The 23325-nt window shown below is 39.7% G+C and overlaps 1 protein-coding gene across 18 annotated transcripts in view; it reads left to right on the top strand.

The window, feature by feature from the left end:
* Positions 1 to 23325, top strand: part of Rbp (RIM-binding protein) — a 233080-nt gene that overhangs the window by 99709 nt on the left and 110046 nt on the right. For 12 of the 18 annotated variants that reach the window (XM_067759452.1, XM_067759451.1, XM_067759450.1 and 9 more), the window contains 6 exons: positions 15863 to 15999; positions 16115 to 16213; positions 16786 to 17028; positions 20758 to 20878; positions 20947 to 20982; positions 21068 to 21558. In XM_067759452.1, the coding sequence (XP_067615553.1) occupies positions 15871 to 15999; positions 16115 to 16213; positions 16786 to 17028; positions 20758 to 20878; positions 20947 to 20982; positions 21068 to 21558 (1119 nt within the window). In that variant the 5' untranslated portion in view covers positions 15863 to 15870. The remainder of the gene's footprint in view (positions 1 to 15862; positions 16000 to 16114; positions 16214 to 16785; positions 17029 to 20757; positions 20879 to 20946; positions 20983 to 21067; positions 21559 to 23325) is intronic. The other 6 variants (XM_067759457.1, XM_067759455.1, XM_067759459.1 and 3 more) reach the window with 2 other exon arrangements.

Raw genomic sequence — 23325 nt, 5'->3', positions numbered from 1 at the left:
CAACCCTGTGGCACCCCTTGTTTAATTCTCCTTGGTTTTGATGCTTCGTTTCTAAATTGCACCGATGCCTGCCGACCACCCAGATAATTTGCGGTCCACCTTTTAAGACATGGGGGAAGGGTGGACCCTTCCAGGTCCTGCAGTAACGAGCCATGGGTGACCGTATCGAAGGAAGAAGCGTCGAATGGCAGCATGAAGAGGCAACGTTCGGCCGAAGGCGACAAGCCTGCTTTCAAGAGGCAGAAAGGACCCAGTCCTAGAGCCGCGAGGCAGGGCAGTCGCATAGAAAAGTAGGCCCAAATCTGTAAGACATATGGGCTCCAATAGCGAGGTAGCAACTACCTCGAAAGCTGCGAATCAGACGGAAGTTCCAATTAAGGAAGTAGGAGATAAGCCAAAGGGAGTTAACGCTAAGACTCCGGCTTTCTATGAGGTGCCTAAGGGAGATAACACTAAGACTCCTGCTTTTCCCGAGAAGATGAGTGATGTGGCAAAGCAGTCACTGACTGTGGCGCTGGTTGATCGTAGCAGTCCTTTCGGACAAATGACTACTGAAAGGTAGAGATCTGTGGAAAGGGAGCTTATTAGCTTAATGCTTAAGATGATGCGGGAACAACCAAGTAAGCCCCTTCCAACCTTTGATTCGGGGGGATGGTATAATGGTGTGAAGATGATAGCGTGCGACAACATCGCGAGCTTGCGGTGGCTGGAGGAAGTGGTTCCAAACCTCCAAAGGCAAGGCACGAACGCGCGGTTTGGGGTGGTGGATAAAGCGCAAAGGCCCACGGTACCAAAAGTTAAGGTATGGATACCATGCGTGATGAAGTCGGAGGATACACTGCGACTTCTGCAGAATCAGAATCCGAACATACCGACACAGGATTGGAAGGTACTTACTGTATCTCGGCCTACCGAGGATGGTCAGTTCTACATCTTCCAAATAAAGAAGCAGGCGGAGGATATTTTGTACACGCAGCTTGGTAAAATGTCCTTTGGCACTGGCAAAATTTACATGCGACTCAGGAAAAGAAGTCCCGAGGTTAAAATCCTAACACGCTAGAGGTGGGCGAAGTCGAAAAGGACCTCAAAAGCCTAAGGGAAAAAATACAGGTGGAGGTCCCGGACGTCACCACGAACGTGCTAGAAGAGGACCAACCGCTAAATGGTGCTGTGGCTCGCATAGGGGAACACCCTGCACAACAGTCACGAGAGGCTGAAGGGGGCCTTGAATACTCTAAACCAAAAGGGCAAGGGGAGGACGACGACGTCAAGACGAAGGTGCTGGAGGGGGACAAACAGCCCAATGGTGCTGCGAGTCCTACAGATAAACCTCCAACACAGTAAAGTGGCGTCGAGCGAACTCCTCCTAACCCTTGAGGAGGGTTCGTTTGACGTGGCGCTGATCCAGGAGCCGTGGCTCTCATCGGGAGGAAAGGTTTCTGGACTTAGCGCGCGCGGGTTTGGTGTTTACTACGTGCAAACAGAAGGACGGGTGCGAGCTGTAGTAATGGTAAGGAAACAGCTGCATTCATATATGCTGCCTAATTACACCACTGAGGATCTCGTAGCGGTGGCCGTTGAGCAAAAGAATAAGCAGGCATTTATCCTGGCGTCCTGCTACATGGCCCATGCTGCGGAGGTCCCACCGATGGAGTGCAAAAGGCTAGTACAGGAGGAAGGGCGCAAAGGGCGGTTGGTCATAGGCGCAGATGCAAATGCGCACCACAATGCGTGGGGAAGAGCAGATACGAACGAGAGAGGCGAATCTCTGTTTTGTTACATCCTGCAAACCAATTTGCAGATAGCCAACAGGGAAAATGTCCCTACATACATTGGTCCAACATCCAGCAATGTTCTGGATATTACATTGAGCTCCGAGCGTGATATATCAAGGTATGATTGGATGGTTCTTGATAGACCATCCTTCTCCGACCATGCGTATATCAGCTTCAACATCCCCCTAAAGAGGGTAGAGAAGGGAGGAACCTTTAGAAACCCTAGGTCAACGAACTGGACTAAATTCTAGAAACATGTAGATACAAAACTGGGACAACCGAAAGAGGTTGCTAATGTAGAGGAACTGGAGGAGTCGAATGAATTCCTAACAAGGACGCTTATGACTGCGTATAACAAAGCTTGCCGTCTAAGAAGATTCAGAGGAAAAGCAAAGCCGCCATGGTGGAGCAATGAGCTGAGTCTTCTAAGAAGACAGGTAAAAGAAATGTTTAAGCTCGCAAAGACCGCGGAAAGCGAAGCGTGTCGGGACGAGTACAGGGATCTACTGAGGATCTACAAGCGTGAAATTACCAAGGCGAAGAGAAACTCATGGAAAAGTTTCTGTACGGACATAGAGTGCTCCAGCGAAACAGCACGGTTGAAAAAAGTCCTAGCAAAGGGAAACATAGTCCAGGGACTAACAAAGAAAGAGAACGGGGAATGGTCACGTAATAGTGAGGACATTTCCCATCGGGAGACGGTTTAGAGGAGCCAGCAGACATCACTCACACTTCGATCACGGAGCTAGTAGTGCCGGGCTTGGTGACCGATACCAGGATCGAGTGGGCAGTGAAGACGTTTTCTAAGTTTAAATCGCCGGGCCCTGATGGTATATTCCCGGCCATGCTACAAGTCTCAAGTAGGGCGGTCGTGGAATGGCTTAAAATAATATTCGATGGGTGCATACGACTGAATCATGTACCGAATTCTTGGAGAACTGCTCGTGTAGCTTTTCTACCAAAGGCGGGGAAGATCGGTCACGTGTATCCCAAAGACTATAGACCCATTAGCTTAACATCATTTCTGCTCAAAACCTTTGAGAAGCTGATAGATGTGTACATAAAGTCCAACGTGGATGAAAAGCTGCTCTCCACAACACAGCATGCGTACACCAAAGGCAAGTCGGTAGACACCGCATTTCATAGGGTGGTAATAAGCATAGATAAATTCCTGGAATATAAGGAGTATGCTCTAGGAGTCTTCTTGGACATTGCCGGGTCTTTCAATAATGTTGCAAAATGGGCGATTGTGGATGGTCTTAATTACATTAAAGTACATCCTGCCTTAATCAGATGGATCGGCTGCATGTTAAATTGCAGAAAGATTACATCACAATGGGGATCGTACGAGGCCACGAAATCAGTGGACAGGGGCACGCCGCAGGGAGGGGTGCTATCACCTCTGCTGTGGACGCTGGTCATCAACCAACTGCTCAGGCAATTCGATGAGGGACCGGTAAAACTTACGGCTTACGCAGATGACGTTGCAATTGTCATAAGTGGAAAGTGCCTTCCAACGATTAGTTCTTTGATGGATCGGGCGCTTCACGATATTCATACCTGGGCATCTAATGTCGGGTTGAAAGTCAATGCGGAGAAGACGGATATGGTATTGTTTACAAAGAGGTACAAGGTCCCAACTTTGACCAGGCCTAAGTTAGGAGGGGTGACCTTACAGGAGAAACCTTGCACAAAATATTTAGGAATCATCCTAGACAGTAAGCTGTCATGGAAGCTCAACGTGGGGAGAGGGTCAAGAAGGCCTCAACGGCACTCTATGCATGTAAAAGGAATGCTGGGGTGTACGTGGGGCCTATCGCCCTCTCTTCCTCATTGGGTTTTTACAGCGATTGTAAGCCCTATTCTATACTATGGAGTTCTTGTTTGGTGGAAAGCCACACAAAAAACAACATACCTCAAAAAATTAGAGGGGGTATGCAGAATTTCGATGCTTAGCATTACGGGAGCCCTGAAAACAACCCCGACGGCTGCACTGTATGCCATTTTGCACATCCCACCTGTAGACCTGGTAGCAAAGAACAAAGCGTTAACGACCGCAACCAGGCTCTGTGCTTCGGGGCAGCTTGAGCGTAGACCATATGGCCATAGTAGTATAGCGTCATCAATCACAAGACGAACAGACTGCATGATTCCCTATCTGCGCTTCGAAGGAGATCTTAAGGCCACAATAGAGGTGGACGGTTGGCGCAAGGGTGCGCAAATGGCGGACGAGGCGATACATGTGTACACCGATGGTTCCACAGTAGTGGAAGGAGTAGGGTCTGCGGTATACTGCGCTGATCCGGAAATAAGCAGATCCTACAGGCTTCCGGATTACTGTAGCGTTTTCCAAGCGGAAATATTAACCGTAACCAAAGCAGTAGAAACCCTGGAATAGCTTAAGCTGCAACCGTGTTAACTTTTATATTGACATTCAAGCAGCAATTAAGGCAATAATCTCGCATAGCACAGCATCTAAATGCGTGTTAGAGGGTAAGCAGTCTCTGGAGAGAATCGGGACAGGGTGAATCATATATCTATATTGGGTCCCAGGGCATATGGGAATAGGTGGGAATGAAAAAGCGGACGAACTAGCTAAAAAGGGCGCATCCCTTGAAGCTTGCTCCGTAGATGTCCCAATTAGTTTGGGCGAGATTAAGCGAAGTTGAGAGGTGCACATGATCGACCAAGCGGGAAAGGCTTGGGTTCAAGCGCGGGGCTGTAAAGTGTCGAAGATTATGTGTAGATCTTACAACCTTAGACTAACACAGTTGCTCCTATCATTAAAAAGAGAGGACTGTAGATTCATGACGGGTATTCTGACTGGACACTGCCTTCTGGCGTCACATGCCTTTAAATTAGTCTTGGTCAGTGATAGCAGATGTAGGAAGTGCGGGTTGGAGGAGGAAACGATCGAGCACGTTCTGTGCTCGTGCCCTGCACTTGTCAGGCTAAGACTCCAGCTATTAGGAGTGATACAGCTGTCAGATCTAGAAGCAGCAAGTAGCTTAAGTCCTAGGAAGCTTCTAGTATTTGCAAAGAGGACGGAGTTATTTTATAACATATGTCCTGGTTTTTGATAGGGTTTTTCAGTTCGGTCGTTAAAACAAACTTCTGGTAACACTACGGACTCAATCAGTCTATGTGAGGTCCTCATGGTCCGGCCAGTTCAACCTACCTACCTACCTGATAACAAATCGATAACATTCTGATAACAAATCCTTATCTATTTGATAACATATCGACAATTTTTATAAACATTTTTTAACTTTTCGTGGTAAATCGATAACTTTTAGATGAAAAACCGATAACTCGTCGATAAAATTTGTTAAGGACACCAAATTTTTACACTTCGATAACTTGTTGGTACCTCGTCGTCAAAACTCATGTAACAAACCTTTCCTTTAGTTCCCTTTTCTTTTCTTTTAATTAGTTTTACTTACCTCTCCTGTACCTCTCCTTTACCTTCTTTTCCTTTCCTTTCCTTTCCTTTCCTTTCCTTTCCTTTCTTTTCCTTTCCTTTCTTTTACTTTCTCTTCCCATCATTTTCTTTCCTTTCCTTTCCTTTCTCTTCCCTTCCTTTTCTTTCCTTGCCTTGCCATTCCTTTCCTTACGTTTCCTTTCCTCTCCTTTCCTTTCCTTTCCTTTCCTTTCCTTTCCTTCTATTTCCTTTCCTCTTCTTTTCCTTTCCTCTCCTTTTCCTTTCCTTTCCTTTCCTTTCCTTTCCTTTCGTTTCCTTTCCTTTCCTATCCTTTCCTTTCCTTTCCCTTCCTTTCCTTTCCTTTCTTCTCCTTTACCCTCATTTTTCTTTCTTTTACTTTCCCTTCTTTTCCTTTTCTTGCCTTGCCTTATCTTTGCAACCCTAACGATTACCATAGATTGATATCTGTATTATCATACACATCATCATCAATATTATTATTATGCTGCTCTTTACCTTTCCCCTGTTCTGTTTCATCTTCTTTATATTTACTACTTTTTCTTCGGCGTTTCACTTCTTCCGGAATTTTCATTAACATATTTGCTGTCTGGTTTTGCTCATATCAACACTATCACGTACATTTGGAACCAATTACGTTACAGTGTAATGACTACCCTAATGCTGACACTCTGTATTCCCCCATTATGCGAGCAAAGATTTTTACACATAAAAAAGGTGGAGGGTAACAGATCAAAGTTGAACCAGAGTCAAGCGCAACTCACTTTGCTTTCGTCTTCTGCAAAAATTGAATACTTGAGTTTGAGAACGAGGTTAACCGAGGGTGATCCGGCAGAAAAATTTACCGACTGTGTGCGGATATGGGTGAAATTAACGGCAGACGAATGGTTTTTGAATTGTTATCAACGTTTTTTTATCTCTTCGTCAACTGCTCTTAGAAAGCGATTCGAGAACGCCAAGCCGAATATTTTTGAGAACTAAACAGTCGGCAGCATAGTGCTATGGACGTGGATATTCAATATTCGTGCCATTAGCTCTTTCTAAGGGCACTCGCTGGTGGCAGAAGGGGAAAGTTGGGAACTCCGCTGCGTTTAAAACACTTGTTGGAGATAATTTGCACTCCTTATTGGCGGCGAAGAATAACTATGGCTAGCCCTATGCGACCCGCTACTCGACCAAATGATCGTTTCAGCGTATTCAGGTGAAGACTGTAAGACAGTTTGATGGGAAAAATCGTGTTTCTTACATGTAAGTGTGTGCTTATAATCACGTCCGTATACTCCAATAGTCCCAACAGTCATAAATATTCACTTGACTGAATAGCAGTGAACGGGGGAAAAAGGGCGAAATAAATTTAAAAAAGCATACTAATCGCTTAAGATTTATTTATGGGAAGCGCTTAATTGAAAAACAAAATATATGTGTAATTATTTATAAAAAAGATTTGTAACGTAGCAGGATTTATGCAACTTGCAATTAGCTTTGGTAGCGGAAGTGTCATAATGAAGTGCAGCTGCGTCAGCTACATCGACGCTCGACGGATTGATATCGCTTAGTTGGCGCGTTGCCCGCTGCTGTAGGTCGGCTAGTTTTGTGCTTCCACTTCCTTTATAGCTGGGTGCAGGAAACTTTTGAAATTGTGTTTCATACATACAACCAAATACAAATATAGATACATATGTGTGTACGTATACGCCATCTGTCTTGCCTTGCCGTTGGCTATTTTTCAAAGAGAAAAAGATAACGAAAACACGGTCAGCAAAGCAATTAACCCATAGTTCAAAGTTCAAAAGCATCTGAAGATAGCAAGAAGAGCACGTGAAAATCTGCAACTGTAGTTATATATGTTTATATTTACATTTAAACATACATATACACAAGATCTTCCGCAGCAGGACATGTGTAAATATTTAAATTCCACTACATACCAACCGTTTATGCACATACATACACACATATAAATGTGTGTTTTTGAATTTAACAATCTTCTTATGAATGTGTGTATATGTGTGTAATTTTAAATGAGTTTAGACAAGTATGTACGCATTTACATCAAGCTTTGCAACAAACTCGCCAAAAGTGCCCGATGGAGCAGCTGTTTGTTACTTTCGATACAAACAAAAAATGGTGCAAGAGATTGTGAGCAATAAAACAATAGGCGACAACGCTGCTTACTCCGGTAACCAAACAAAATTTTCAGTAAAAATTAAACCTCCAGCTGCCCGCTCAAATTTTCATATCTGGGACCACATTTGGCACTAATTCGGGAACGGCAGCTTACAACTTGAGCTGCAAATGCTCTATTTCTTATTTGATGTGTATTGGAATGATTTTCCATCATCCCTTGTCATATAGGTTTCGCTGTTGTGTCGTCTTCAGTGTCATTTTTTGTTCTCTCGTTTGGCAAGAAGTGGGAATGTGCCTCACATATCTGCTGACGTATTTAATCTGTCACTTGTGCAGGTTAATTTATTGGTGGCACTGCCCGTGGATTGTTCACCAAGTATCTCTTGTACCACCCTTTATGGTTGAACGAATTATTTGCAATTTCAAAGAAGGTGTGGGTGGCGTACGGTTAAAAACAAGGCCGGGTAGGAGCTGGCGTATCTTTACATGATCGCTTGGGTTCAGTCTGGGAATTATTTCGTTGGCCCACTTTCCTGCAGGTCCTATGTTGACCTGCCGTTGCCAGCGTCTTATCGATTCTTTTCTTCTCTTGTCTGAAAAGAAACCAACATCTCTATTCGTTTCTGAAGCAATTCGCCTCTCTGCTCAAGCCTGCCTAAAATTTTTTGGGGAATGATTCCTCGTTGCGTTTTATATCGATCAACTTCGTCGCAAAACGCTTTCCAGCATGTAAGTTGCTTTTGTGGCTGCGTCGAGAGCAAGTACAATTGTTTATTTTCACAACACATATATAAAGAAAGTTTAATGTGGTCATGTAAACCGTCCCCGATATAGTTGGGCTAGTAGTTTAATGGTGCTTGTTACCGCAACGTACCAAATCTATATCCGGTAAAGCACCATCCATATCGATAACACTGCTCATAACCTTCGGGCAGTGACCTTTTCGATATTCCCGAGATTTGTTATGAAATTTCTTTTCCACTCGTTAATTCACGATCCGTGGTATCAAAACTGAGCCTTCGCTCTGATTAGTGTACGAGTGGACTCCCAACACAAACCAACTATATAACCCGTGGACTATGTTATACGAACTCATCCTATGCCAAAGTTGAAAATAAGTCGCCAAAAAGCTGCAACAGACTGCTAATGACTGCCCAAATTGGCCCTTACAATGAGAGCCTCTCTCTACAGGAACGGGATACCTTCGACCACGACAAAACAGACTGGTACAATGAAGAGCGCCGCGTTACAACCGAAGAAAAAAAGATGATTACAGAGCTCCACTGAGATCTAATGCAACGAGAAGAGTATGTGAACGTTGCCATGAGTGGAAGAAGATAGGGAGCTGTCTTTTCAGAATAACCCAAAACCTGCCTTATCATTGGAACAAACAAAATAATATGAATACGTATAGTGAACTTCTGCCAATTTAGCGAACAATATTTTTGTAAATACGTTGCAAATATGTTTCCGGCATTTGAGTGATGGAACATTTGCTTTCTGAACGGCGAGTTCAGCCAACTGCCAAATGAAATAATTATCCCTAAATTTTAAGGAAAAGGGTTTCTTAAATTATTTTCCACACTTGACTACAATATCTACAATATTAAGAGGAAAAATCGTATTCATAACCAATACTTGAAAATGTAAAAGAACTGTGAGATAATAAAAAATTTAAAATACGGTGCCTTCAGAAAATTATCACTCAACGATTGACCAAGACTTGTGTTCGCTGAAAGCGCCTAATGATATGCTACCCTGGATGTGGTGTCAGCTAGAGCTGGATTTCGATTCGATTCTTAATCGATTTAATCGATCTTTTTTTTAGAAATGTAGAATCGATGTTTTTAAAAAAATCGTTCGATCATTTAGGCATCGACGCTTTCATCACTATCTGCTTTACGGACGCTTGAGGAAATACATATTCTGTAATTTTTATTATTTTTATAAATTTAGCTTTATTGTGTTGTTGGCTTCGAGAGAAGCCACTTATTGTAAGCACTATATTGAAAATGTGTTTATCTATTTTTTGGTATGATCATATATGTATGTAATATTCCTAAATTGCTAATACAGGCTGGGTACACTTACAAACATCAGAGTGCCGATATAAAGCTGTTAATTTTTGTTTTTGTAATAAAAAATTGAATGTACCCAAATAAAAATTTTTTCTTCTCACACTTATGCTTCTACCATCACAAAAATTGTATTAGCATATTGTATTACCAATATAGGAGTATTACATATGTATATGGGTATGATACTGTGTTTTGAAATAAAAGCGCAAAAAGTATGACATTTCGGTATATACTATATATATAATATACTAATTTTCTCACTGCCATGAAAGGATCAAGTGAAGACCCATGTGGCATTCCTTGATGCTTCCAATTTTGTCGGCAGTCAACGAAACGAGAGAAAAACTGTCCTGATTTCAGGGCCGTACCGGAGGTCGTGGGAGCCCTTGTGCAAAATTGACAGGAGTCCCTTTTTCTATAAAAAAGGTTATATGACATAATAGGTTTTGCTTGTAGGATATTTTTATATTATGTTGCATACATAGTTTCTTTACAAGCTTTTTTACAGCCAAATTTTTGTACTACTTGAGTCGTTAATCACGAGTGATTAGCGTTAAAAAAAAAAAATAAATATTCTTATATCACTACATTTGACTAGTAAATTAATGACTAATACTCAATGCAAAATCTCAGAAACATAACTTCAACGCGTGTTACGAGTTGTGGGTCACCATACTTCCTACTAGGGTTTAATATAACCTGCGGGCACGGTTCTCGAGTCTCGAGTCGTTCGTATATAAGTGGAATTTCATTGTGTCCATTTACACGACTATATATTAAAGGGCTTAAAATCTTTCAATAATTAGATAATTTTCAGACACTAATAGTAGCTCAATCGGCACATTCGGAACATCGATTTTGCTCATCCACAGTTCAAAATCCAAGGCGAAGCCGAAAATTTTTAGTGGGTGGTCTAAATCGACGTTTAGTATGTGTAGAATACGGTATTTTACTCAATTTCTATCCTAGACGTCCATCCCGATATCTGCTTTTGGATTAGAATTTGAATAAAATAAATAAAAAATAAAAATTTTCCCATAATTTTGTGTATAGGTGCATTTTCGGGGTTTGGGGGCCCCTCGTATCTGGGGCCCTGGTGCACCGCACCGCTTGCACCAGTCTCGGTACGGCCCTGCCTGCTTTATTTGTCGGGAAAAATCGAGTATATGGTTAAGTACGTATGTAAGTACATTGTTACAAAGGATAAGCAAAATTTAAATAAACTTTGTACGTTTCGATTTAATCGATTTTTTTCTAGAATCGAATCGAAAAAAATCGATTAAATCGAAACGAGCAAAGTTTATTTAAATTTTGCTTATTCTTTGTAACAATCGTATCCAGCTCTAGTGTCAGCCGTATTAAATGACAAGTGCCACCTCCGATAAAAATGAAATAAGCCTTATATAAAGCATACATTTTTTTTAGTGGGTTATTATTAGTAAAAAACTTAAATATATATGCAGATATGACATAAAAACAAACACACAAAAGTATAGTTTCACTTCGAGCTTGCATTGCTGCTTTTAGTTTTTGTTGTTGGACTTTTGGCTTGGCACTTAAGGCGGTGTCACAATGACATTTTTCATATAGATGCATTTAACACAAGCTTATGCATTCCAATAACATCGCCACAATCAGCCAAGATATTGCGTTTGTAAATATGAGAGAACTTCAGACTTGGCAATTGAAGTTTATTACGCCTTGTCTATTCACATACAAAATTTCGCGAAGCACTGTTGTAAACATTCTCCCTATATTCTCCCTATACAACAAAAATACTAACATATTTTGTGTCGTATTCGATTGTTATATTGCAATTTTTAATTGTGAAAAATGTTAGAAAATTTACCAACCAATGGGAAAAATAATTTCACTTGCAAAGTATGCCAACACCCTTAGCCAAAGCAAATGTCAAATTCCTCTTCTTATGATTTGCTTGGAACAAAATTGGGGATTTGGCTACTTTTCAATATCAGGTGGCGCTAGTGTCACGCATTCTACCATTCTCCATAAAAATACATGAAATCTACTCATAATGCATAAGCATGTGTTAAACTCATCTATATGAAAAACTGCTTATGTGTCGGAGCTGTTAGAGTTTGGCGCGTGCATGAGTTTTTGTACGTGTCGTTGTCAAAAAATGGTTGACCTCATTTCTTTTGCTTGTACGCACACACACACTCACGCGCAATGCGTCACAAAATTTTCCGCCTCTGCATTGGCAGAAAACCGATGCGAAGTTAATTGGACTTTAAAATACTGCGTTGCTTGCTGATGCTTCTTTGCTCTTTTTTCTTGTATCACTTGCTAATATTTTGGCTGCTGCATTCACTATGCCTTAAATGGTTATCACCTCCCTCTGTGACCGCAGCCCAAAACCGTGCAATGCTTCAGCTACTGATCTCACTATGAATGGGCATTGCAGTTCATTATTTTGATACTTGGTTTCTTTGTTGCCGATATAAGAATGTAGGGATTTATGAATGTGTGCATTGTGCGGTGGAAAATAAAATTTAGTTAAAGTAAAGTATGCAAGTCTGGGCCAACTGGTCCAGGGATTCATAATTACAGCTGGCATCAATTTTTTCGTTTAATCATTCAAACACCATAACGAAACTTCCTCTTATTAACTCCAACTTAGATCAACGTACTTCCGGAAGCGACACAGTTTTTAAGTGGCCACGGCTACTTCCGGGAATATCTCCACAGAATGGGCAAGGTTGAAAATACGAATTGCTCATACTGTGGTCTCATAGACGATGCACGTCACACCTTTTTCGAATGCAATTACTTCTTACAGCTACGGAGAAGGGTAGAAGTAACACTAGGCGACCTAACCTCGGGCAGCGTCATCCATAAAAAGGCCTGCGGAAGTGACAGATGGGACATGGTCAGCAGACACGCAAGGAATATTCTCCTCGCGAAACGACAAAATGGTTGTTTATACCCAATAACCTGTGAATGTCCCAGGTGCGGAAAAAGGGCAGGCCGTGGGAGGTTAGGTTTTAGCGGGTAGCCTATCAAGAGAAGAAGGGAGTCCTACACTCGGAGAGGCTAGACCGGTCATTGACAGTGATTAATTATTTGTTTTAGTGCTAAAGGTGAAAACATGGCAGCGAAGAAAAGAAAGTTTTCCGAAGATTACATTAAGTTTGGATTTACTTTCATAGAAAAAGACGAGTTACAATTGCCCCAGTGTGTGGTATGTATGAAAGTTTTAAGTAATGATAGCATGAGGCCTACTCACCTTGAAAGGCATTTGAATCAACAACACCCTACTATGGCTTTGAAGACAAAAGAGTTTTTTTCTGCTAAAGCAGAATCACTCAAGAAGATGAGATTGAATAAATCGGGAAGTCATCACATAGGTGTATCGCAGCATCTCAAAGCTTCATTTGAAATAGCTTTTATGATAGCAAAGCAAAAGAAACCCCATACTATTGGTGAAGACTTAATAAAACAATGTATCCTAAAAGCCACTCAGATAGTTTTAGGAGACACTGCAGAGCAAAAACTCAAGGCTATTTCTCTTTCATATAACAGTCAAACGTAGAATCGACGACATTGCAGCAGATATTAAGTCACAAATAATAAACAAAGTATAATTGTCGCCATTTTTTGCCATTAGTTGCGATGAATCTACCGACATCGCTAATTGTGCACAGTTAATAGTTTATGTTCGTTACATCGGCCAAGATAGCATCGAAGAAGAGATTTTGTACTCCCACGCCTTGGAAGCAGGTACTACATCTGAAGATATATTTAATTCAATATCAAATTTTGTTGAAAAAAATGATTTGGATTGGAATAAGCTAATTGGACTTTGCACAGATGGCGCACCTGCAATGATGGGTGTCAGATCGGGCTTGGCTACAAAGCTGAAGGAAAAAAATGCCACAATGGTTAGTACACATTGTGTTATACATAGGCAAGCTTTGGCTTCTAAAACATTACCACAGAGATTACGCCGGACTTTGGATTCGGCTATAAAAATTGTAAATTACATTAAGAGCAGCGCTTTGAACAGTCGTTTATTTACATTACTTTGCGAGGATGTCGATTCTGATCACAAAGTTCTATTATAATTATGACTGCATTCAGGGGTTCATCGCAAAGCTTCAACTGTGGAATAAAAAATTGTCTTCTGAAAATGTCATTAATTTTTCTCGGCTATTCGAAACAATAACAAATAACAAGCTGGATGCAAATTTGAAAGCTGACATAAAAACCCATCTGCAAGCGCTGGAAGACGAGTTTCACCGTTACTATCGAGATATGGATTCAGAGTCACCAATATGGCACATGACAAGAAATCCATTTGTTGTGGATGCGTTGCAACTACCAGAAGATGTTCAGGAAGAATTTCTAGAAATGAAGGCAGATTCGTCCTTGAGGGACGACTTCCATCTTTTGACATTGGAGAAATTTTGGATCAAAACATTGCCTGTTAATTCGAAACTTGCATCTCTTGCTTTACGAGTTCTAGTTCCTTTCTCGTCAACTTATTAGTGAACTAGGCTTTTCTGCTTTAGTTTTAATTAAAACTAAACATCGAAATCATCTTGAAGTCGAAAGCGATCTGATAACAGCTCTGGCAAAAACCGAACCTAGAATAAACCAACTGGTGCAGAACATGCAGTCTCAAGTGTCACATTAGTACCTATTCTTAATTTAAAAAATTTTTTGGATAAAAATTATTTATTATTTTAATTAAAACTTTTAAAGTGTATTTAATGGAATGAAAATAAAAGGGTTTAAATATGTAATGTGAGTTTTTTTGTATTTATTGAAAAGTAGGGGGGCGTGAGAATATTATTATTTGTCAGGGGAGCCTCAACGAAAAAAAGGTTGGGAAACACTGATTTAGACCATTAGAATGGAATAAAAGATTTTAATTTTTTGTGATTTCATAGAGAAATCCTATCTTTCAGCACTGTGTGAGACCGCGTCATCGTCTCCAATCGGAACCAATATGTAAAAAGGGTTTCGGGGTTTCTTTGTACATTCCCTGTTTCTAGCGTGTAACTATGATAGCCCTTTTATCTTGTCTTGCTAAGTCGCAGATAATTACTGTTCATAAACCAAACATTTTCTCATATTTTGGATTGTTTCAATGTCTTAAGCTATGAATTCTTTTTCTGTCCTTTCTTCCATTAGCCGTTGAGTGCGCTTGTAATTCTCAGCTGCCTTTTGAAATATTCTTAAGACATAACTTAAGCCAATATCTCAGAGTCATCCCAAGGTATAACACAAGCCCCGCAAATCACGTTTTTCTAAAAGAAAAAATCGACGACTGAGTGTAATACCACCCTATCTCACCTACCAGTTTGAAAATACCCTATCTAAGAATATTTGTCAAAAGCTCCTTATCTCAGAATTTTAAGAACTCCCTGACTCAGAAGAAAGTCCTCCCTCGGGATTTTTCCATTAACGCCTCCGCTTTTGTCAAATGCATTAATTTTAAGCTCAGATAGGTGTTTTTTGAAAAAAAATTCCGAAATAGGGGGTTATTCAAAAGCTGCTAGAGATATAGCGTTATCGAAGCGACAGCCCAAATAGTGTGATATTTAACTAAATATAATAATAATATAGGCCAAGATATGTGAAGTATCTTCCTATCCCGTGTCTATATAATCGGGTTCTGGTTCTGCAACAAGTCCGCCACCTTCTCATCTGATAACATATTGGTTCCATACTTTAACCTTTGATATTTGAATAAGATTCTTATAAATCCTATCGAACAAAGCCTTTGTAGTTTAGGAATCATTCCATTTAGTCCCTCTTATGTAGCGGGGTCGCTACATCAGATCAATTTGCCACATTTTACCCTACCATCGAACAAAAAGATGAAAACCGGCAGTTCAATTTGTACCGCATCATCCTTATCATGACACACTTATCCGTTACCCTCTAGAGATCTCCGAGTTGCGCTGAGCATCCAGCCATTTTATTTAATGCGATAAATTAAAGTCACGGTCAGGCACTGCTTCGTCGCGTCGCTCATATTCCCGTTTTTAGCTGAAGTACCCATGTTATCTCCCCTTTAATACCTTAAATGTGCAGATGTTTTGTTGTCATTCCCTAATACTCTCGCAAGAACTTTCTCAACGCTACCTTCTGTTAGTAGGATTGGTATGTTATCATAATTTCCTCCTTTACTCCGTTGTGCCCACGACTTGTCCCACTCTGAAGCTTTTCGACTGGATCTTCTCCAATCCTTAACTTCCAGATCGGACCATTTGCAGTATTGAGGGTTACTCGCTGCAAGGATTCTGTCGTTGGCTTGTCAACTAATGTCAGAAAAATAAGTTAACCCGTTACAAACTAGTATATGCAATCTGCGGTGCATGCAGTCCAATTGAAAAATATCTACAAAAATATTTACAAAAAAGGTTAAAACTTGGATATTTTATAAAACTTTCATTTCTTTTGCTTAATTTCAGTAATTAAAATGCCATACGAATCCATGCACCATCACCACCACCATCAGTCATCAACGACTAACGGTATGTTCGATTCGTTGAGTTTACAGTTACGCGATGCAGAGATGCGTCGCACCGAAATTGAGCGCGCACACCAGGTAGGTGAAAATACAACATTGCAATAAAAAAAAAAATTTTAATTTAATTATATTTGTGCTTTTAATAAACTTCTTTCCTGGGGGTTATTTATTAATTCTAACTCTCGTTGCGCAGGAAACATTGGCACAAATACGTAACCTTTCGAGCAGCAGTCGCCCGGACACAGAAGCTGTCGAGAATTTGCAATCACGCGCACGTGAACTCGAAAAAAAAGTAATTTAATGGTGTTTTTAATTAAACAAGAAATATTTTTAGAGAAAATGTATATGTATGTTAGGGATGGGCGATATGCATGCAAGTTTTGTGACTGATATATTACGTTTTTTAACTTCTATATTTTCAAAAACGCCTTATGTTTTGAATCTCTTTGCATCGGATACAAAGTTTTCTCTATCAGAGAAATCGGTTAGCTAACACAAAATTTTAGTACTGGTTTTTCAGTGCAAGGTGAATAGAGTTTAACCCTGCCACTTTGGCCGCTTATAAATCGATGTGCTGTAAAATATTATGTTATCACCAATGTGGCAAGGCCAAAATCTAGTCAAACTTAAACTGAAGCTTAAACGCGCACTGATAACTCGGGCCCTAATGGAACAAGCTTTCTTGTATATTTTCTCTTTAATTGGCATCGATTTCACCAAGCTATGCATTTTATCGATAAAAAAATTCAACACAGTAACGTCCATCCCTAATTTATGCATTTATGCAAGTTGCATTTTTTGATTTATTAAGTTTATATTTTAACCAAACTAAACTGAAATTTATTCATTTCTAATTTTATTAAGGTTGCTTTAGAAAATGTGCGCTGCGAGGAATTACAAATAGAATTGGCTGCTGCGATCAAGTCGAAATCCGCGCGTTCTGGTGTTAGCGATCGCAGCAACTACGGTGGCATTTCGTCTTCAAGTGCGAGCGCATCTTCAGCTGCCGCCACATCAGGCACTAGTTCCACTGTCACATGGGCGCCGACAATCAGCCATCAGGATCATGGATCTGAGATAGATATCATTATGGCGAAAATCGAGCAGGTAAATACGATTTTTATGAAATATTGTATATTAGAATCTGTTGATGGGAAGCATACTCCATTGATTACTTGCAGAGAACTAGGTGTGTGGTTGTAGCAGGTTCCAAGAGTACATTTCATTTCCTTTATATTAGATCGGTTAAATGTTTGTCTGCATTTTCAATACAAATCTTGCAATCGATTTTTAAGTAACTTCTCATTGAGCTAGAGCTGGTTTTCGATTCGATTCTTAATCGATTTAATCATCATCGAAACTTTCATCCCTATCTGCTTTACGGACGCTTGAGGAAATACATATTCTGTAATTTTTATTATTTTTATAAATTTAGCTTTATTGTGTTATTGGCTTCGAGAGAAAGATGAAGAAATTTCTGGGCACTTCTGGTAAGCAATATATTGAAAATCTGCTTATCTATTTTTTGGTCTGATCATATATGTATGTAATATTCCTATATTGCTAATACAGGCTGGGTAAACTTACAAAAAAGTTTTTGTTTTTGTAATAAAAAATCGAATGTACCCAAATTTAAATTTTTTCTTCTCACACTTATGCTTCTACCATCACACAAATTAGCATATTGTATTAGCAATATAGGAGTATTACATATGTATATGGCAGGGCATTTTTTAAGGATTTTTCACTAGGTGGCCAAAGAAAAATATTTCCTTGAACAGGGATTTCGTTCGGAAGTTTTTTCGTAAAGATGGCGGTTTGTGATTTTATAATCATATCATTTAATAGACGAATTGTCATTTTTATTACACCACATCGAAGTATTGTGGCAGATACCTACCAAAATAAGTATTTTGTATGGAAAACTTTGAATTCCTAAATATTTTAATATAAATATGTGTATAAGACTGAAAAATTCACTATATGTGATGAAATGTTTTTCAAATTTGTTTAACGTGCAATGTGAATTTAAGCACTTTTTTGTTATTGTTATATTAATTTATTAATTCCATTGTTTGTGTATCAATAAATAAGAAAAAATAAATTTGGTCCTTTTTTTTGAGTTTTGGTCCATTTTTGGTCCAAAAAAAAAACATGCTGTGAGAACCTTGGTTGTGACTCACTCATACCAAAACATTTGCAATAAAACAAGTAATCCTAGGAATAGTTATTTTTCATATCCAACTTATTATATACTTGCCCAAAAATTTTTTATTATATGCTGACAAAAATCCTCGAGCACGTGCAGAATATGTAGAATTTATATATGTCAGGGAAGTCGTGAGTACCTATGTTCTTTTCCATATAAATCCTCATTGACAGTATATTTGATGAACTATCATTCATTCGTTGATACATTTCTTCGATTAGCACCAAAAAACTTCATTAGAATTAGCAAGTTATATATTTTTTGACATTTTGGGGAAATCATGTATGTTCAGAAAATATCTGAAATTATTTCAGTTAGGTGTTGTTCACGCATTTTCGAAATTTAGTTGTGGCCAGATTATGATTACTACGTGGCCACGACGGTCTACTACGTGGCCATTTGGCCACGTTCGTATTACTTAAAAAATGCCCTGGTATATGGGTATGATACTGTGTTTTGAAATAAAAGATTCAAAAAAGCGCAAAAAGTATGACATTTCGGTATATACTATATATATAATATACTAATTATCCCACTCCCATGAAAGGATCAAGTGAAGACCCATGTGTCATTCCTTGATGCTTCCAATTTTGATGGCAGTCAACGAAACGAGAGAGAAACTGTCCTGCTTTCAGGGCCGTACCGGAGCTCATGGGGGCCATTGTGCAAAATTCGACTCCTGTGAAAGGTTATATGACACCAAGGTTTTGGTTGTAGGATATTTTTATATTATGTTGCATACATAGTTTCTTTACAAGCTTTTTTACAGCCAAATTTTTGTACTACTTGAGTCGCTAATCACGAGTGATTAGCGTTAAAAAAAAAAAATAAATATTCTTATATCACTACATTTGACTAGTAAATTAATGACTAATACTCAATGCAAAATCTCAGAAACATAACTTCAACGCGTGTTACGAGTTGTGGGTCACCATACTTCCTACTAGGGTTTAATATAACCTGCGGGCACGGTTCTCGAGTCTCGAGTCGTTCGTATATAAGTGGAATTTCATTGTGTCCATTCACACGACTATATATTAAAGGGTTTAAAATCTTTCAATAATTAATTTTCAGACACTAATAGTAGCTCAATCGGCACATTCGAAACATCGATTTTCGCTCATCCACAGTTCAAAATCCAAGGCGATGCCGAAAATTTTAGGTGGATGGTATAAATCGACGTTTAGTATATGTAGAATACGGTATTTTGACTTGGGGCTTTGGGGGCCCCTCGTGGCTGGGGCCCTGGTGCACCGCACCGCTTGCACCAGTCTCGGTACGGCCCTGCCTGCTTTTTTTATCGGGAAAAATCGAGTAAATGGATAAGTACGTATGTAAGTACATGTTACAAAGAATAAGCAAAATTTAAATAAACTTTGTTCGTTTCGATTTAATCGATTAAATCAATTTTTTTCTAGAATCGAATCGAAAAAATCGATTCTTAGAAAAATCGAATCGAATGCAGTCAACATTAAGCTACAAACGTGAAACTTCACAGTTAGGTTAAGACAACAAGACAATGCAACAAAATTTAAAGATAATTCCGTTAGGTTTTGCACGGATCGAAATAATTAGATAATAATTTGGAAATTGGGAAATTTGAGATCGATCACCTCATGCGCAACTGCCCGACGTTAAGTGGTGCCAGACAGCGCTACCTGAGAGCTCCATTTCTGGATAATCTATGCCCGGCTGTGGAGTACAACATCAACGACTTGACGGCCTTTATCAGGTCCTCGAAGTGGTTCGAAGAAGAGAGGTAACCAAAACGGTCTTACTAACACTGGCATTTGTGTGCCACCGCGGCAGCCACTTCAACTTAACCTACAATTTACGCTTCTGGAAGTGTACACATCTCTCGAATTTTGGGGTTCAGCTGTCGTTCATTCCTCAATAACTCGTATTCGTTTACGGTTCACTTCGCTTTTGCATAACGGTGTTTGTATAGCTTTTGTTGCATGTGCTCCCGTTGTCGTTGTTGTAGCAGCGTTCTTTTATTAGTTCGAAAAGCAGTTTTTCACTCGTATCGGCTTCTCTCCAGATTCTCGTATCTCTAAATACTCGTAAGGCTCGCAAGCTTCTCGACATTCAATTTAACATAATTTAATTGTATAGAGATTACGATTTCTTCTCGAACACAAGCGAGAACTTCTACAAAACCACAAGTAAAAAATAAACGGGGGCATACAAAACTGTCAAGGCAGCAACTAAATTCAATGTTGAGAAGCTCGCGAGCTTTACGAGTATTTCGAGATACGAGAATCTCGCGTGGAGCCTGGTTCACTATTTCTCGTGCCTCAAATTTCTCGCTTGTGCTCGAGATGAAATCGTAAATCTTTTTATTAGTGGCGGGTGTTTACACTGTAGTTACATAGTGAAGAACGATGTTTACGTTTCTTTGCTTTTGAAGCAGCTGCTGTGCTATAATTAAGCGGCGCTCTAACACAAGTTATGCTGGAGCTGTATTCAGTATCTAAATGTGAGTTTTGAAATGTACATTTTACTTTCATACTTACTGAATCTACCCCATGTTCTTCTTAGAAATTTTTATCAAACAAGCCTTCAAAAACCACAATTGACATTAATTTGCTATTTTAATTGATGCAACTTCTGATTTCCACTTTCAGGATAATCGCGTGCTGGCTGAGTTGGAGCAGCCACGCACATCGGCTATGGGCATGTCATCAATGCCAACAAGTTCCATGCATTATACCGCAAATAGCGAATATAAAACCATATCAAAAAATGGTAAGTAAATACTTTAAATCTCTAGAAAACAATTTGACTTATATTTTGTCGTTCTTTTAATTTTACAGAATTAGAAGAAGAACTGAATCGTTATAAGCGAGCAGGTACAAACATCAAAAATATTAATTGCTAAAAGTGAATATATATTTCAAATATCTTATTTACTTACATATCTATATTTCCTTGCAGTATTGGGCGGCACAGGCGGCACCGCTGTCGGTAGTTCGATACACACCAGCAGCTATGGTACCGCTGCCACCACCGGTGCTAGTGGTTTACCATCATCGCTTACCTCCACATTACCTAATGGCGCTGGCGCCATGTCAGCTGCATTATCTGGTGTCGGTGGAGGTAGTAGTGGTGGTGGTATTAGTGGAAGTGGTGGTAGCAGTGTCGGCAGTGGTGGTGGTAGTGGCGGCGGTGGTCCAGGTGGTGGCGGTGGCGGTGGCGGCATGGGACTGTCATCCATATCAGCGTTGGTGCCCAACTCCATTGGTGGTATATCGTCCAGTTTAAGTAGTCATGCCATACAATCGATGAATGCGGCGGCGTCCGCCTATGACGCTGGCCCCACGTCTGTTGAAAAACTGCTTAGCGGAACAAGTGGAATAGCTAGCGGTATTCCACCATTGCCGGTAAATATTCATACGATGAAGTCTATGCCATCAGCATTAAGTCAGGTAAACTATTTTTAATAATGAAAGCAAAAATACGAAAAAAAAGAAAACACACAAATTAGTAAATTGCTAAATGTGTAAAATTAACAAAAGCTTTTTAGTAGCTAAATTAATTTGTGCAGTAATTAATTATTAATCAGATTCAAAATTATTCGTACATGCAATCGTATTAAATACTCACTGTGTACATACAAATTATTATGTAAGATTCTAATTGGCTTCTATAAAATTATTGCTATTACATTTTGTATTTTGTATAAATATTTTCTATTAAAGACGAATTCATCTGCTTGCTATGCGAAACAGAGAGCAAAAGCAAATGCAAAGTATTATTGGTAAAAATGTTGAAAGCTCATGATTAACATTGGAAGCATGAAATGGAGATTGAGTTAGCTAAATTATAAATTATAATTATTCAAGATAATGGGAAATAAACATGATCTTTGCATGGATAAATCCAAAAAAGTATGAAATATAAAAAAAGTTACATCCTTACTTTTGCCCTAAGTCCTTAAACTATTTTTCCAAAAAGTTTGTAATACAAAGCAGCGTACTTCAGAAGTAGACACCTCAATATGCGAATATGGTATATTTCATAAAGATAGGGCGGAATCAGCTTGCTTCGTGTATTGAGAGGGTAAGCCGACAGCTTACCGGGCAAGTAGATGGCTACCACTTCTTAAACACGTTTTAAACACGTTTTAAATATACCATCTCTCAGTAGGGCGAGCCTCTTTGGGTTATGAGAAAATATTCTGAAGCCGTGTTCTCCTGCTTGCTCTATGATGGCCCCAATATGTCCCAATACGCATATTTGTTCAATATAAACTTGAAAACTATTTTCCGACTAACGATGCTTTTCAAATAGTAAACAAGTTTGAGAAAATCTTGAGCGCGTGTCTGAAATTGCATGGAAGTGTTCCCTCAACAATCTAAGCATTCTGTAGACATCACTTACTTCAAGGAATATAATGAAGCTGGTTAAATCAACAAAATGGGTTTCTTGTTCTTCGATTAATTGATAGCATTTGGCCGCAGTGGTGTGGTGGTAGCGTGCTCCATCAACCACACCGAAGATCCTGGGCTCACGCCCCGAGCAAGGCAACATCAGAATTTTAGAAACAAGGTTTTTCAATTAGAAGAAAATTTTTCTAAGCGGGGTCGCGCCGCGGCAGTGTTTGGCAAGAGTGTATTTCTGCCATGAAACGCTCTCAGGAAAAACTCATCTACCTTGCAGAAGCCGTTCGGAGTCGGCATAGAACAAGTAGGTCCTGTCACGCCAATTTGTAGGAAAAATTAAAAAAGAGCACGACGCAAATTAGAAGAGAAGCTCGGCCTTAAATCTCTTCGGAGGTTCTCGCGCCTTACATTTATTTATTTACTAGCAGACCAGGCAGACGTTGTTCTGCCCTAAATTTGGCCTATCTGCATACATTTTAATAAGCTTTTTCCGTCTAACTCTGCCCTATCCCTTTACACTTTTTCCTAATCTTTTTATTCACTCCTCCCTCCGTCTTTTTCGCTTCATCTCCATCTTCGTCTCATTATATCTTTTTCTCTTTATCAGTCTACTTCTCTCTTTTCTCTTCTCTCAAGTTTTCCTTCTTCATCTCTTACTGCCAGTCCCAGAGGGTGGTATGTATTTTCTTCCACTCCCATTCCGAGTCGCAGTCTCAGTCTCAGTCCTAGTCCTAATCCCAGCCTCAGTCCGTTTCTGGTATACTTCCCGGAAAAAAGCATCGTAAATATTAATATAGGCAAATTTATATA

The sequence above is a fragment of the Eurosta solidaginis genome, chromosome 1, assembly GCF_040869045.1.
Source record: "Eurosta solidaginis isolate ZX-2024a chromosome 1, ASM4086904v1, whole genome shotgun sequence".
NCBI classification, from domain to species: Eukaryota; Metazoa; Arthropoda; class Insecta; order Diptera; family Tephritidae; genus Eurosta; species Eurosta solidaginis.
Note: the sequence above shows the minus strand (reverse complement) of the source record. Positions and strands in the feature narration are given on the sequence as shown.